At 42.8% G+C, this 17,232-nt stretch overlaps 1 protein-coding gene across 1 annotated transcript in view; it reads left to right on the top strand.

Annotated features, from left to right (window-relative positions):
* PDPR (pyruvate dehydrogenase phosphatase regulatory subunit) overlaps positions 1 to 9,486 on the top strand; it is a 35,372-nt gene extending 25,886 nt beyond the window's left edge. Inside the window, exons 17-18 of the mRNA XM_069087658.1 lie at positions 1,335 to 1,517; positions 2,436 to 9,486. Of these exons, the coding sequence (XP_068943759.1) occupies positions 1,335 to 1,517; positions 2,436 to 2,840 (588 nt within the window). The 3' untranslated portion in view covers positions 2,841 to 9,486. The remainder of the gene's footprint in view (positions 1 to 1,334; positions 1,518 to 2,435) is intronic.
* The last annotated feature ends 7,746 nt before the right edge of the window (positions 9,487 to 17,232 follow it).

Here is a 17,232-nt window from a genome sequence, read left to right as displayed (position 1 = left end):
AAATTAGCTGCTGAGGAACAGTTTCTGAAACCAATTTTTAAATGAATGAATGTATGAAAGAAGCATTTATTAAGCATTTGCTGTGTGCCAGAACTACTGAGTTAGGGATACAAATACAAAAAGCACAAACAATTCCTGCACTGATGGAACTAAATTCTAATGGACAAGATCACAGCCAAAGGGCAACAGTGGCTGTGGAGGGCTTTGGTCTCGGTAGTTAGTGGGATGGTGAGTGGGGCCTTGGGGAAGCAGATGGATACATCTCGTCCAGGAACCAAGGCATTTGACCTTGGTTCCTGAATTTAGGGAGGGGACTGAGAAAAGGGTATTTGCTGGGGGCACAGTGGTTGGTAATGAAGAGGAGGAGGGAGAGGCCTGGGAGGAGGGCTTAAATGAAGCATGCCTGGGACTTTTCCTGAAGGTACCAATCATGACAATGGGGCTGTAGGGCAAAGCCAAGAATAACTTATTCACCTTTTAAAGTGAAAGCTTTATGTTCACTGAAAGCATCTTTTAAAATTTATGGATGGAGAAAATAGAGATCATCTTCATAGTTTTTCTTTGGATTTCTCCATGCTCCCGGAGTTTATCATTGTTCACGTCTGTGTGAGATTAGAAGCTATTATACAGACCTAGAGTTATCCAGAACACTACTCCTTTTATCAGAAGACGCAAAGTGTGGGGGGAGAGATGAAGACTATGAGCAATGACTTGAGAAGTGGTGAGAAGTAGAATAAATCAGAATAGGAGGAGAGCTGTGAAGGAGGAGGTGGACCATTTTGTAAGTAACAGTGAAGGACATTTTGCTTTTAGGATATAAGTATATTTTTTAGCAAGTATTAATCAGAGACCTTGGCATAACACTAGTAGTTTGGAGGGGGCAGAAGAAGTAAAAAAAATAATTGTCCCTTCCCCCAAGGATCTTACTGGCTAGTTTGGGAGAATAGTATCCTAGTGTCTTGGTTTTTCTGTTAGAGACATGTTTTGTATAAAGGTTTTTTGATGTTTCCAAATGCAAACTGTAGAATTTTATTTGTGTCCTTCCATCATATCAGATGATGGGAAAATGGGACATTTTTTTTCATTTGAGGGAATTAGGAGCCTATTAAGAGGATAGGGTATCCTGGTAAATTGATGATTTTAAGAAGGAGAATAACTGAAGCCACCTAGTTTGGACATTACCCATTGGTTTGGCCTGGAAGGAACCTTGGGGACTATCAACTGAATATCTGAGTAAGAAAGAGGACTTGCAAGCCATATATCCTGGTCTCATCTGCCCATCAGTCTTAATTCCCTAAAGTGCAACCATAAATTCCATCTCTTTCTCCTTATAGTATGCCCTGCATGTGTACAATGAGCTGATGAGTGTTGGGCAGAAATACGGAATTCGAAATGCTGGCTATTATGCTCTTCGAAGTCTTCGAATTGAGAAATTTTTCGCCTTTTGGGGTCAGGACTTGAACACTTCCATAACACCCCTGGAGTGTGGACGAGAATTTCGAGTGAAATTGGATAAGGTACTATATATGACCAGATCCAGGTACCTGAGTGATGCTGCTGATCAGATTAGGAAGGAGAATGCTCAGAAGTTCCAGATTGTAGCAATGGGTAGATAATTATGAACAGGATGTCCTGAGACTAGTAATTTTTATTCATAGCATAGATATGGATATAGCATATATCCATAGCATAAAATGGTATTTTTTTGCTTTAGCATAAAAATATGTGCTATGTTTTATAGCATATATATGCTATAAAATTAGAATTATTTCTAATTCTAGAAAAAATAGCATAAAATTTATTTGAAAATACAAAGTGTCTAGAAAATTCTTGTTCTAATACCATAGTTGTGAAACCTTTTAGATTTTTGATTTTCTGAATGCTGTAATAATTATGGGATTTGCACTGTTATACTAACTTTTTTTTTTGCCTTTTTTTTGGAGGGGCAATTGGGGTTAAGTGACTTGCCCAAGGTCATACAGCTAGTAAGTGTTAAGTGTCTGAGGTCAGATTTGAACTCAGGTCCTCCTGACTCCAGGGCCAGTGCTCTATTCATTGCACCACTTATCTGCCCCGTCATACTAACATTTGTTCCACACTTAACTGCCTGTTGTCCAAACAGATGTTTTGAGAGCTAGTTTTTTTTTTTTAATTTAATGCTAGTTTGTCTTATGACTGAATATTTTAAGAAGTATTTTATCTCTCCTGTTAAAGGGGTACTCTTTGGAATACCCTTAACATTGTGAATGTGGCTCATGTAAAACATTGTGCTATATAAGTATATACTGTTTAAGTATAAAGGCATCTCCAAAAAAGGTTTAGAGTGTGGCATTGTAATAATGCATTGAGATCAGGGTCTCTTCCCTTAGTGCTGTTTTTCAAGACTATACACTGATTGTGGACTACACACTTAAGTTCTTTTTTTTTTTTTCCAGGGAATGGATTTTATTGGTCGGGATGCCCTGTTGCAGCAAAGGCAGAATGGAGTCTACAAACGCTTTACTATGTTCATCCTTGAAGACCATGACACAGACCTGGACCTCTGGCCCTGGTGGGAAGAGCCCATTTATCGGAATGGGCAATATGTTGGCATGACCACCAGCAGTGCCTACAGCTACACTCTGGAGCGCCATGTCTGCCTTGGTTTTGTGCACAATTTTAATCAGGAGACTGGGGAGAAGTTGGTGGTGACCCCAGATTTCATTAACCGTGGGGAATATGAAATTGACATTGCAGGGCAACGCTTCCAGGCCAAGGCCAAGCTTTACCCCTTCAGCTCCCTCTTCACTTACAAACGACGAAAGGATGAGATAGAAATGAGTGACTTCCAGGGAAAGTAACACTGGTAGGAAAGCCTGCCGCCTCCTTCCTCACACTAGGACTTCCCACTAGGATCATCTTGCCAGCTGCTTCCTCCTTCCCACATTGTTTCCTATTCTTTCTCCATTTTTTAACTATGGAGGTTATTTTCAAAACCTTGGAACTGTTTGAAACTTAGCCTATATTAACATTTTTTTGCTTTGACATTTTTTTTCGTCTTTCCTTCTTTGAGTACCCCATCAAGATCCAGTACCTCCTCCCTTTTCTTTCACTCCGCTTCCACCCCTCCCAGTGTTATGTTGGCAGATGGCACATGGTACACTTGACAGGCTGAACAGGAGTAAACATCCACTCAGCAGAAAGAGTTGCACCATCATAGCTGCTCTTTGAAGGGCAGCAGGCTGATTCTAAGTACTTTGATCTGTCCATACTACCCACAAGCAAGAACAGCTGGTCTTGGCTGACCTTTACTTTAGAGTTCTCTTCTCTCTCGCCTTGGGCATTCTGCATACCACTTTCAGTGGAGTGGCCAGACATCATACCCATTAGGGCTCCGTCCAGACAGTCACCTGAGGAGGTGCTCCTCTGAGGTAGTTCACTGGGGATCCTCTGATTTACATTTTCCTCATGTACGTTGTGCAGAGGTGTCTGGTGCAATGACACACTGAGCAATAGAGCGTTTAGCTACCTCATTGGTATGACCCTTGGCAAGGGTTTTATTGGAGCAGTGTCAGAGAGAGGCAGTCTCCAGCTTGGTCTTCGGGTTCTCTTAAGGAGCACTTGCTCTTGTGGAACAATAAGATGTTTGATCATTGGTTCCTCCAGCTGGGAAAACCCTGCCTGTCATTCTCCGCTTCTTTGTCCTGCTCCCCTCTAGGTGAGCATCAGAAGGATGCATTGCTCAGAGGGCATCCCCATACATTACATCATTGATAATGTAAACGATGCTGTTTTTCTTTCTCTTCAGAGTCTAGTCCCCTTGTTGGTTTTCTTTTCTCCAGGTGTCCTGCACTTTCTTTGTTACTGTTCAGCTTTACTTGGCCTACCTGTAAAAGGCTTATAAGCTTCCAATCCTTTGAGAGAAAATCAGCTGGAACGATCTATGTACTATACCTTGCCAGCCACGCTGAGTAATAGCCGTATGTTTGATACACTTAGCTCCTTTGCATTCCCTCCAGTATCCCAATTCATGTGGGCCTTGAGCCTGGCTTCCCACCCTCTTCTCCCTCCAGAAAGTTACTCCGTTACTCATGTGTTTTTCTTGTTTCTACTTATTCCACTGAGATGGAAAATGAGTTTCGGTTTTTTGGTTTGCTTTATTTTCTCTAGAGACAAACGTTCTAAGAAAAAAGAGTGACTTTCCCCTTTGTTTTGAGTGGAGTATTTCGTTGTTCTTTGACCTGGCAGTGAAACTCCCAAATACTATGAATTGCTGTGAGATTTAGTCCCTTGACTTAATTTTTTTTTCCTAGTTAAAGCTACTAAAACCAAGGAACAAAGAGCTAGTACAGATTATTTGTGAACTTAAAAGGCTATGCTGCCCACACGAGCAAGGCCTTTACTGCCATTCACCAGTGCCGAGGGTCTCCTCCCTCCCCTCCCCCCCCCCCCCCGTTGCCCCAAGCAGTAGATACAAGGTCTTTCAGAACTTTAGAGAATTAGGGTTGACTTGCCTTTGGAATCTCCTTTTCCTTTTTCTTACTTTCCTTAACTTCTGGGTTGTTGCACTATTATTTGCCCACTAATGAGTCTAGGTCACCCCTTCTTTGATAACTTACACTTTTGGACCTATGCCGGCTCATTTTGGGGGGGAGGAGGGACTTGCTCATTTGTTAAAGAGGGAGAGTGTGGCTAATATTAGACCTAAAGGAGAAACTAATTTGTGATTTAGATGACTTGCTAATAGCCTCCTGAGGAAGGCTGCTTTTCTTGTCAGCTTTGCTGAGTGGGGTCCGTGGTCTCCTTGACAGCTCTTTTATTGAGACTCTTTTTACCTCTTGTGTCTTTTGTTTCGAGTCTAAGCCTTGAGATTTCTGCTTTGTTTAGCATTCCATGTAGGGGCCTTGGCTGAATCAAGCCAGGGAAAAAGGAAGAGGAGAAGAGAAGTATCTCCCAACCAAAGAACAAATCAACAGATAGAACTGTTAGAGACGTTCAGCACCAGAGTTTGAGAGTTGGGAGGAAGGTCTGGAGGACCAAACATGGGCAGAGGAGGTTTTCTGGAGTGATGTTCCAAAGGCCAGGCAGAGGAGGTTTTGTTTGGTCTTGAAGATGTGGGTAGGGTGCTTCTTCTATTTGGGGATTTTGCACTAATCTAAGTTCTTCCTTTCTAAATAGAAATTTGGACTTTTCTGGGTTTGTATGCACAAGTGTCTCTTTCCCCTAAGAGAAGCCCCCTTCTCCCTCCCCCCCCCCCGTCCCTTCCTCCCTTCCCAGCAGGGGCAGATAAAGCTTAGCAGTTGCTTCAGTGCTTAGAAAGAGAAGTAGAAGAGAGGCAGCTCTGTAGTCTCGAAAGCATTCAGTTAGAAACTTATCTGGCAAAAAGGTTATTTGGCTTTCTTGTTTTTTAGTTACTATTCTTCCTCGGATCCCTAGGCAGGAGGAAGTATCCCCTTCTCACAGATGAGAAAACCCAAGGAGGGGAGAGACCAGTATGGGCCAGCCAGGATCCCCCCTCCAATACTTTTGCTTCCCAGTTTGGTGTGTTTGTTTCTAATATCAAACCACTTTTCATTTGGAGGGGAGGTTCAGACTGCAGTTAATTGACATCTCATCTGAAAAGAGGCCTGGAGCTTCTGAGGACCAAAACAACATTATTCTTCAATAAAATGGGGTTTTCCCTTTGTCCCAGTATAGAAAAGGCTTCTTAGGGAGTGAGATCTGAAATGTTTGTTCACTTTGGGTTCAGGTTTCCCTTGGAGCAGATTCAGGGCAAGGGAGCAGCCAATTTGATCCATCCACTTCAGAGCAAGCTAACTTCTTCAGGTTAAAAAAGGCCTTGCCTAAATTACCCTATTAAAAGGAGATCTGGATCTCAAAAGCCTAAGATGCCCAAAGCAAAGAACTCTTGATGTTCTCGTGTTGGGTAATGTTTTTCCTTCCTTGGGGCGCATGTAGCCACCTAATGCTATCTCATCCTAGCCATCCAGTGAGATTGTTCCTGGCTTAGGACATTTGAGGGATTTTTGTGCTTCCTGTGGAGGAGGGATTTCAGAAGTGCAACAACAACAGATTCAATTCAACTGATGTTTTCTGAGGTTATCCCTCAGCTTAGAGTGGCCGTGCCATCCTTTCTGAGCTTCCTTCTTGAGAACAACTGATGTTTTCTGAGGTTATCCTTCAGTTTAGAGTGGCCGTGTCATCCTTTCTGATCTTCCTTCTTGAGAACATACCTATATTGTTCTCTTTTGTTTTGGTCTTAGGTGCAGAAAACATTTTGGTCTCATGCGCACACTCACTATTGCACGTCTTCCTTGAGCCTCCCTAGAAAACAGCAAATGAGGACTTTTCTTCCATTTGTGCCTGTGCATTTGGATCTATTTTCTTGTTGTGGGGAAAGTAATTTGGCTTTGGGAATTTGAATTTCAGCCAGAGGATATTAGGTTTGCTTGGCACATTCCTCCCACTGTGTTAAGAGGCACTGAGGTCAAGGAATATTTACTAGTGCAGAAAGCTTTGAAAAGACAAAATACTTTAATGTGATTAATAGAGGTGATTTTAGTGGCTAATTTTATTTTAATGACTGACATTTTAATGATCAATCACAATCAAAAGATTGAATATTGCTTGTTTCAGTAAATGAATCTCTTAATGGAAGATGGGAAGGGTTTAAGGAAAACAAGTTGCTTCATCTTTTCTGGATGGTTCAGTTGCTCTCAGTATCCCAGATTGTTGGCAACAAATACAATATGATGACCAAATTAAGTCCCTGCATTAGAAACTCTTTCTCGTTCCAAAAGGAGCTCAATTCTCAGTCATTCTTAGGAGAAAAGTCCATTTTTGCATTAGTACATTTACTGGTACATCATTTATATCTTGATGTTTTCAGAGAGACGCATGCAGTAATTTTGCAATGGAAATGAGCACCTAGAAAAAAAATGCCCCAGAATTTAGCAGCAAATAATGTGTGCAACCCACACTTACGTTAACACTAAAATACTTAAGAGTGTATTTGTCTTACTTTTCTGGTAGATGAAGAAAAAACAATGAACTTGAAAGCTGTCCTTTTGACCTGGCCTGAGATCTCTAGGCTAGTAGGGGTTTCTGCTCCAGAAATGACTTCCACGAACTGCAGTGTGGATATAAAATGCATTGGAATCTGAAAGACAGTCCAAAAGACCAGGGTTTCTGTGTCCCACAGTTAGCAATTACATGTGGTCCAAAGTATCTTACACTTTGATTCTCCATTTATTATAAAATGACCTTTCAAGTTTCATTATTCTGAAAATATCCCAGCTTTCCAAGTGTTTGGACACTATTAAGTCTTTACTTAAAGAAAATGTCATAATTACTGTATCAGACTGAATGAAAGTTCTCACTTGTGCAATCATAGCCTTTTTCTGTGCTTAGTATCCTCCATAAGGCTACACCTGTCTAAACAAAACTGGAATTGTAACCTAATTCTCTGTGTTCGCAGGCTTCTAGCACACCACACTCCCTTATCTTTTTTCTGAAATGTTTTATAGTGGTCACAGTTGGGGGAATGGTTTCCATTTAATTGTCACTTTAAGACTGTTCCTCCCTAACTCTTACCCTTTTTTCCCCTCTTAACACAAAGATTCCAGGGACTTTTGACCTTCCCTTACTCCCAGTTATGACTAAATCATAAGAAGTTTGGCTTGCCTATTAAGGAACATCACTTTTATTAATTCTGGGCAGGGGGCAGATAGGAAATAATTTTGTTTATACTCAGCATCCTGTTTTTGTTGAGGGCAGTTTCTCAGGTATGTTACTGAGAAACAAGAGACCTTGAAGCTAGAGTGCAGCTGTTCCTGCCATCCCAGTGCTATCCAGGCTTCTGTGTGCTGGCAGATGAACTTTTGTGTCAGAACTGATGAAGGAACAAGTAATATTTTGTTCTCTGATTTAATGACATGATTCTGAAATTGGTGCAACAGGCACCTTTTTTCAGAAGAGCAAAGCCAAGTAGTTTAAATTTTGTAGCTCCCAGACCTGTTGTTTTACTTGTCCCATCTCCCTTCAGAAAGAGAAATTAGTTTTTCCTTAAGTTAGACAATTGGCTATTCTGGGCTTGGGAGCATGGCATCTTCTTGCACCATCAATCTTAATCACTTTGGCAGTTTCTTTTAAGTGGCACAACAGTTTAAGGTGAATCCTTCAGCAGTAACCTCTTGGTACCATCTCTGTCCCTCCCAGGGCACGGAGAGTGGGGCTCTCTAGCCTAGTAGAACCAGGGAAGTTTTCTCAGTAGTAAGTAAAAGCAAGATGTAGTTTTGGTGTCTCTTGGGCTGCCTGTTTACCCATGATAGTCCACAAAGAGGCTCCTAAGAGATCCAAGGGACAAATTCTGTTGATGATGGCTTAGTGTATTGTTAATAGAAAGGGCTTCTGCTGTTTAAACAGCTCCCTCTCAATATCAGTGTCAAGATGGAGACTCCCATTGGCAGGAGAGCACTATGAAGCATATTTTCTGTCAGATGGCTTTAGAATAAACCCTCACCCCTCACCCATCATGTACCCCTGTGACAAAAACAGGATAAAATTAGTTTTGAAATCTGCTGTCCATCCCATTATAAAGCTCGGTAAATAATGAACCTGCTCTGTGTCTTCAGAACCCCAGCCATCACCACTTTGGGCCCTTGATTTAAGGTGCTAAAATCACTAGACTCCTTTCATGGATGCTTTGCTTCCTCTGAGGAACTTTCTAAGAGGGCTGAACCTTTAGTCAGTCTTTGCTGGCCTTTTTTTCATTGATCCCCAGAGCTACCCTTGGTGTAGTGAATCATGTTGGGCAATATGAGACACACCTTCTTGGACAACTTTGCTTATCCTCTGTGAACATACCTACATTTTATTCTTCAGCCTTCTCCTGTCTTCTGAGGACAGGGCTGACACTGTTACATGAACCAGCCAGTGTTTTTTCTGTAGACAAGAATGAGAGCACAGAAAACTTGAGCTCTCATCGCCATTTTCTAGTGCCTTACATCCATGGGGGAGGTGGCCAGCACAGAAACTCCATTTCAGTCTGAGTCTCCATACACCTTCCTCCTCATAGCCATGCCTCTCCATAGCAGGACAAAAAAAAGCTTTCCACAGATGTGTTTGAGTGGACATTGTTCTCAGAGCACAATTCATGCTTTTAACTAAACTCATGGTCTATATAAAATGCCATTGTAATTGTAAAAAAGTACTGTAATCCATTGCGTTTGTGCAGAGCACTTGAAGCCCTTCTGTGTTTGTCAGGCTTTGGGTGAGAACGTAATCCTGAAAACACAAGGCACTTTAGCAAATTGAAATCCTTTTGTGGGACACTAATGGTAGGCAGCTGTTAGTCTTACACAGGATGGATGCCTGTCCTCCACCAGAGCTGGGTTGGCTGAACATTGTGCACTGTGTTTATATGGAATTGTATTTCAATTAAGATTTTCTGGTCTGTTCACATATCATAATGTTTCTTTATGAATAAACAAGCATTTAATTACTGTAGCTCTAGCATGTTGTGGAATGTTCTTTGTACATAGCAGGGATCATTCTCTCTTGTCCTCCAGGTATGCATATATATGACAATTCTATGTTATTGCTGTATATGGGAAGAACCACCATAACCATCCTGGCCTGATGCCTCATCCTAAAGGTGCTGCTGCTTCTGCCCTCCCCCTCCCTGGGTGCTTAAAGAAATGGAGCAGAAGGATTGTAGAGAGCCTTGGAGTCAGGAGAAGCCCTCAGTTTGAATCCTGCTTTCTGTCACTGTGTGACCATGGGCAAGGAACTGAACCCCTCTCTGAGGCTTAGTGTTCTCCACTGTACAATACCTATGTTACAAGGATATTGTAAGGATCTAATGAGATGTCAGAGTGCTTTGAAGCATTGTATAAATGCTAATTGTTACTGACCATGCCAGTGGGAGGCCAGGCTCTGGAAATTCCTGTGAAGTTGGGAAAGCACGCAGACCCAGTAACAATCTCTGTTGGCTACAGATGAGCCAGACTACCTTCAAAGAGGTTCAGGAGTAAAATGGCCTCCAGGGAGTTTTAAAATTTGTTTTTACTGTAGAAACTTGAAATGGCCAACTACGGTATTAAAGGTTTATAATCTGCATCGATCATGGAAGTACCCAATCATAAAATAATGAGGTTTTTTGGAATTCTTTTTTTTTTTTAATTTATTTGCTTTTAATTTACAACTTTCAGTTCCACAATCCCTTGAGTTCCAAATTTTCTCTCCACCCCCCCCCATGGCATCATACAACCAGATATAGGTTCTACAAATACCTTCACATTAAACATTAGTCACGTTCCAAAGAGGAATTACAACCAATGGAGTGAACAGTGAGAAAGAAGGAATGAAACAAAACACAAAAGATCTAGAGCAAGCAGTTTGCTTCAATCTGCATTCAGAGTCTAGTTCTCTGGATGTGGACAGCCTTTTCCATCATGAGTCTTTTGGAGTTGTCTTAGAACCTTAAGTTGCTGAGAGGAGCCCAGTCTACCAAAGTTAGTCATCACAGATGAGATGGGTTTTTTTGGAATTCTTGAGAAAGGAAAGTGAAGTGTTTGAAACTGGTAAAGAAAGGTGAATGGTGTTCTACATAGCAAGATGAAAACACCCCCCCCAAAAAAAAAAGGAAAGGAAAGGAACTGATCACTAAATCCTTCTCTAAAACTGGCCTTGGAGCTGCTTCTATGAAGGGTCTGTTCTGGTGAGAATCAGTTTTGGTCCTGTGTAGTGAAGGTGTTGACAGAAGAACGATGAATGCCCTAAAGGATGCCTGGGCAGCCCCTAACCCCAGCACTGCTACTTATTATGTCCTTGGCTAAGTTTCCTTCCCCTCTGTAGCCCTCGCTCTAGAATGCCAAGAGTGGACTGAGGGATCTCCAAACTTCTCCTAGCTTTAAAAGTTATTCCATGATCTAAATACTTGTTACTGTTTTGGCTTGAAAGAGCCTTAGACATTGGGCCTAGATATTTCAGTGACTTACATGTGTATTTATTGATGGGTGGAGAAAGAATAAAACTAGATCCAGTATTTTGGGAATTTACTTTGTAAAATCCTTAGGCAAAGGATGTGACCTCCTTTTAGAGAAAATAAATGACTACATCCAGAATTGCTGCCCATCCCTCATTCAGCCCAGCCTACTGATTGCAAAAGTCCTAGGCTGAAATGACCTTCCGGCTATTTACACAAATTAGTCCTGCAAGGTGTATGCTAGTAATAAACCTGCAAATCTTTAACCCTCCTGGCCTTTTTCGTGGTTCCCTGGGTCAATGTGAGGCTTCCTTTTTCTGCTCTCCTCCAGGTTTAGCATTAGGCAAAACTGCACCAGTGCCAGACACCAGTGGTGACAGATGAAAGAAAAGATGGAATCTTCTCATTCCCTTTGGAAACCAGCAGGTGGCACCATTCGCATGTAAATTGAGGGACCAGAGCATGACCACCCTGCTACTGCTGGGGAAAATGAGAAATCTGAACCAAGTCCATTTTCTGAGCCATGGGGAGGGTGTGGAAGCCCAGCTTGCTCTACCTAAGGGAAGTGGTCTGGCCCATTAAAGAAGGCCTGTCGAACCATGCTAGAGGCAGGCTTCTTGGCTTTTTACTTTACAGCCTTGAAAATGAGGATTGGCATTTAAACCCTCCTGCCCCAAAGCTCCTGAGCAGACATCATTAGCATAGTGTTACAGAAACTTCTGGAGCTGGAAACAAAATACAGAAGCTTCGTGCTGGAAGAAACCTGTCTTTTTAACAGCCACGGAACACGCTCCTATGGCAGTTAGAAGCAGCTTCTTTCTAACACATTTGATGTTGCCTCAATGATATGGGTTTCATGGTTGGCCCGCTCAGTGAGGTGGCAGGGAAGGTCACTGAGGCAGAAAGGTGTACCCAAGGGTGTCCCAGAGACTCCCAGCATATTAGTTGGAATTCTGTGATCAGTATTTATTAAGCATCTACTATATATACTATGTTAAGTGCTGGGGATACAAGAGGAGGCAAAAGATAGGCCCTGCCCCAAGGAGCTTACGATCCATCAGTGGGTGAGACAACATGAACAGATATATACAAAGCAAGCTATAGACGAGGATAAATAGGAAATAATTAACAGAGGAGAGGAACTGGAATTAAGGAGGCTTAGGGAAGGCTTCTTGGAGGTACTATTTTCTTGTCCTTCTGGAGGGTAATGTCTTGACTTACAAGTTAATTGGATTTAAGGGAGGCAGGCAGTATTTTAGTTGGGATTTAAAAGATACCAGAGAGGTCAGTTGTTGGAGAGGAGGGATGGCATTCCAGGCATAGGGAAGAAAGCCGGAGAAAATGCCCAGAGCCAAGAGATGGAGTGTCTTATTGGTGGAACAGCCTGGTGACCAGTGTCCTTGGATTCAAGAGAATATTTTGGAAGTAAGACTGGAAAGCAAGAGAGGATTATGAAAAGCTTTGAAGGTCAGACAGAGCATTTTGTATGGGGTCAGGGAGGCAATAGGGAGCCATTGGAATTTAGCGATTGGGGGTGGGGTGATGACATGATCAGATCTGTGCTTGAAGAGTAGCTCTGAATGGAGGATGGATTGGAGTGGGGAGAGATTTGGGGCAGGCAGGCCCCCCTGCAGCAGCTATTGTAATAGTGCAGGTGGGAGGTAATGAGGGTTTGGACCAGAGGGTTGACAGTGTCAGAGGAGAGGAGACATATTTGAGAGATTTTACAAAGTTGAGATTTGCAGGCCTTGGCAACAGCTTGGATTTGGGGGATGAGAGACAGTGAGGAGTCAAGCATGATCCTAGGTTGTGAGTCTGGTGAACTCAATGTTGCCATAGATAAGGTAGGAAGGGGAGGGAAAGATTTTGGGGGAAAGATAATGAGTTCTGTTTTGGACATATTGAGTTTAAGAGGTCAAGACAAATAAGGCCATTGATAATGAGGAAAGGCCATTGCATATGGCAGTTAGGAGCTCATGAGTAACTTTGCGGAGAGCTGCAGCAGAGTGATAGAATGGGAAGCCATATTGTAAGGGGTTAAGAAGAGAGAGAGGAGAGGAAGTGGGAGAGCTTCTTGTAGATGGCCTTTCTGAAGAGTTTAGTTACAGAGGGCAGAAGAGATAGAGGATGAAAGTTAGCAGGGAAGGAAGGATCCAGTGAGGGCTTTTTCAGGATGGAGGAGACAAGGACATGTTTGTAGTCAATAGGAAATCAGTCAGTAGAGAGGGAGAGATTGAAAATAAGTGAAATTGATTAGAGAGATGCAAATCCAAACAACTCTGAGGTACCACATCACATCTATCAGATTGACTGATATGACAGAAAAGGAGAAGATGTGGGGAAATTGAATACTAATGCATTGTTGGTGGAATTGTGAACTGATCCAACCTTTCTGAAGAGCGATTTGGAACTATGCCCAAAGGGCTATAAAAATGTGTATATCCTTTGATCCAGCAATACCACTACTAGGTCTGTATCCCAAAGAGATCATAAAAAAGGGAAAAGGACCCACATGTACAAAAATATAATCGTTCTTTTTGTGGTGGCAAAGAATTGGAAATTGAGAGGATGGCCATCAATTGGGGAATGTTTGAACAAGTTGGGCAGCTAGGTGGCGCAGTGAATAGAGCACTGGCCCTGGAGTCAGGAGGACCTGGGTTTGGATTTGTCCTCAGACGCTTAACACAAAAAACTAGCCGTGTGACCTTGGGCAAGTCATTTAACCCCAATTGCCCTCCAAAAAGGAAAAAAAAAAAAAGAAATGACAAGCAGATGGATTTCAGAAAAACTTGAAAAGACATGAACTGATGCTGAGTGAAGTGAGCAGAACCAGGAGAACACTGTATATAGTAACAACCACATTGTGCAATGATCAACTATCATAGACTTGTCAGATTGTTTGCTGTCTTGGGGAGGGAGGAGGGAAGGAAGGGAGAAAAATGTGGAACTCAAAATTGTAACAAAAAAAAGTAAATGTTGAAAACCATCTTTACATATACTTGGAAAAATACTATTATACAAAAAAGGGCAAGAGAAATAGTGAGAATGACAGAAGGGGTGGGAGATGATGATATGGAGTCACTTGTCCAGGTAGAGGGGTTAGCCTTAGTCAGGGGCAAGATCACTTATAATGTGAGAAAGGGATGAAGGAGGAGAGAGTGGCAGAAAACACCTGAAGGATAGGAGATGAGGAAGAGGAGAAAAGAGGAAGCTCATTACCAAGGACATTAATTTTTTCCTCTAAAATATGAAGAAAGGTTCACACTTGAGAGAGTGGGGTTCAGGGAGCCACTGAGGGTTTGAGAAGGAATAAGACAGTTCACAGGAGCTGCTGTGGAGAATGGGAGAGTCAGTTCATAAGGGAGGTATAGTAGGATTGCCAAGCAGTAGAGAGGGCCCAGTTGAGATCATTTAGCCTAAATCTGTAGGTTAGTGATTTTCCCCACCGTTGTTCAGCTGCCTGTGTGTAGTAGGTGAGAAGGTGGTCAGGGCAGAAGCATGGCCTCAGCCTCTTTCTAGCTGCCACACAAGATGTTCCTGAAAGTAGGATTTGTTGCCAGTTTAACCATGGGAAGAGCAGAGGTAAATGAGCTGTAACTTGAAGAAGCTGAGATTTTCCTGTGCTCGGAAGAGACCCCCTTGCATCTGTGTACCAACTGACTTTCTAGGGTACAGAGTGTGTAGCCTCATGTTTTCTTTTCTGTTCCCCCTGGGCAGCTGCCTGCTGTGGTCTCTGAGCCGTCTCCACCAGGAGAACTGGTTAAACATGCTCCCTTTCTTCCTCTAAGTCTGAGATGACCAAGACACAAAGCAGCTATACAGGGGTGAACTGGACCTGCCTCCTGACTCCCGGTTTGGCTCAGACATCTCAGGAACTGAGGCTTAACTTGCTCTGGCACTCGGCCCTCCTTTGGCTGGGCACCAAGAGATGCTGGCTGCTGCCAGATTGAAGGATCAAGAGAAGCCACCCTCCTTGCATGGTCAGTGAATGAAGCTTGCTGTTTGTTGAGCCCAGGAAGGTTTTTGCCTCAGTAGCAGACCCAACCTCTGCAATAATCTTCATCTTTCTCCTACCCCCCACCACCCAAATGGCTAAATTATTTCATCTTCGCTAAGGCATGGTTGAGAGGGACCCAAATGTCATCTCTACCCTCTAGAGGGCCTGGTTAGGAAAAAAAAAAAAACATTTCCCAAAGCCCTTTCCTTCCCACCCAAACCAACTTAACTCCTTTCGAATCTTCTCTCTGCCCCTCTCTCAGTTTCCCCAACAAGTCCCTAGAGAAGTTGACAATAAGATCAGGAGTGGCAAAAGACCAAGCAGTGCTTCCAAAATATATGGAGAGCAGAAGGGATTTTGAAGTGACCTGAAGAGTGAACAGTGTATTATGTCTTTCTTCTATGGTCAAGTGTTATCTGTAATCAAATACATTTATATTTTAGTTCAATTGTGGCCAACTCTTTGGGCCCATCCTTCACACAGTTGCCAAATTGATTATTTCTAAAATTCTAAAGTCAGATCGGTTCTTTTTAGACAACTCTGACCTTTTTGAATGCTCATATACTCCTATCTATAACCATATTGTAGCTAATAGGAAAGATATGGATTATGCATCCCTAAAATGCTGATAAATTAGACTGAGATCCTTAAGAACTGCCTGTCTTTAGGATGAAGTTTGCCTACTTGCCTAGGAACTCCAAATAATCCACCTTGTATATCCTTTTTGGTGGAAACCCCACACTTGTTCAGGGCTTAATTGGTCCTATTTTCTTTAGCCTTTAATTGAGCCTACTTGTGCTATTGTTGAGCGAGGTTCGGATTGCATGGTGATTGTCCTTGGAGTGGTATGGATCCATTCAGAAATTCCAGGTGCCCTTTGATATGGGGACCCAGACGAAAATTCCCTGGGACTCCAAGGAGATTAACTATGGTACGAGGATCACTAAAAGGATTTGAATGTGCCCTACGTGGAAAAAAAAAAAAACAGCTGGAGATTTTGTTTGGACTTTCAGTTGGATTTCCTAGGTATTTTCGAGATCTCTGGAGAAAATTGGGGTTCACCTATATTGCTTCAGGGACCCAGAGGAATTTTAGAGCATTAACCCTACACTGAGTTTGAGAGTCCAGAGCAAGCAGGAGCCTGCTCTTAGTACAGGGCTTCTTAACCTTTTTTGTGGTGTAAGTTCTCTTGGCTCTCTGAGGACTATGGTCCCCCTCTCAGAATAATGTTTTTAGCATATAAAACACATAGCATTATAAAGAAAGCCAGTTATATTGAAATGCAGTTATCAAAGTATGTTTTAGGAACAAGTTCATGGAGCTCAGCTTAAGAATTCCTGCCTTAGTGGAATAGAGAAAGGGTGAGGGAGGAGTCTCAGCTCTCCCCCTCAGTCCCATTCCCCGAGTGTCAGTCAAATTCATTTGGTTTCCCACCTGAGGATGAGGAGGTGACTCCTAGGGGAATCTGGCTCCCTTATTGCCTGTGGACAGAACTCCACTGATCTGGGGAGCCCCCTAGGGAGTGGGGTTTTCCTTAGGAAATAGGCAGCTCCTTTTCTTTTGAGCTTGATTAGTTATTAAATCCAGCCCATTTGGGGTAAGGGGGGTGGGGGGGTGGGTCTAGAGTAGAAAGGCCCCTTTCAAGGGAAAAGGAGAGGATAAAGTATTCTAGTGCTCCCTAGACCCAGCACTGGTTTTGTGGCAGAACTTAGTGCCAGATGGAGATCAGAGTAGAGGAAGAGGGCAAGGGTGAGGACCCCAGCCCCACCTGGAGTCAGGGGACACATGCTGCTACATGAGCAGCAAGCTAAACTTGTTTGATTTCTTATCTGAAGAAAATGGTGGCGATTTCCATTTGAGGCAGATTTAGGAAGGCAAATTCACAGTTCTACAAGGAACTCAGCAAAGAAGCAACAGAGGAGGGGAGAACTTAGTGAGAGGAAGAAGAGAATTAATTGAGTTCCTCACAAAGGAGAGAACAGGGCTCCCAGAAACCAGGAGGTGTGAGTTACCCCCCTTTACTGTATTGTGTGGCTCTAAATCTGAATCCTCTTTATCTGTGTTTCTGTAGGTGCTTGTGAGAGAGACTTCCTTCCTTCCTTCCTTCCTTCCTTCCTTCCTTCCTTCCTTCCTTCCTTCCTTCCTTCCTTCCTTCCTTCCTCCCTCCCTCCCTCCCTTCCTTCCTTCCTTCCTTCCTTCCTTCCTGCCTCCCTCCCTCTCTTCCTTCTTTCCTTTGTCCCTCCCTCCCTTCCTCCCTCCCTCCCTCCCT

The sequence above is a fragment of the Petaurus breviceps genome, unplaced genomic scaffold (genome assembly GCF_028583685.1).
Source record: "Petaurus breviceps papuanus isolate PSGF00001 unplaced genomic scaffold, PetGlider_PUasm1.0 182, whole genome shotgun sequence".
NCBI classification, from domain to species: domain Eukaryota; kingdom Metazoa; phylum Chordata; class Mammalia; order Diprotodontia; family Petauridae; genus Petaurus; species Petaurus breviceps.
The sequence above is the reverse complement of the archived record's forward strand: the minus strand, read 5'-3'. Positions and strand labels throughout refer to the sequence as shown.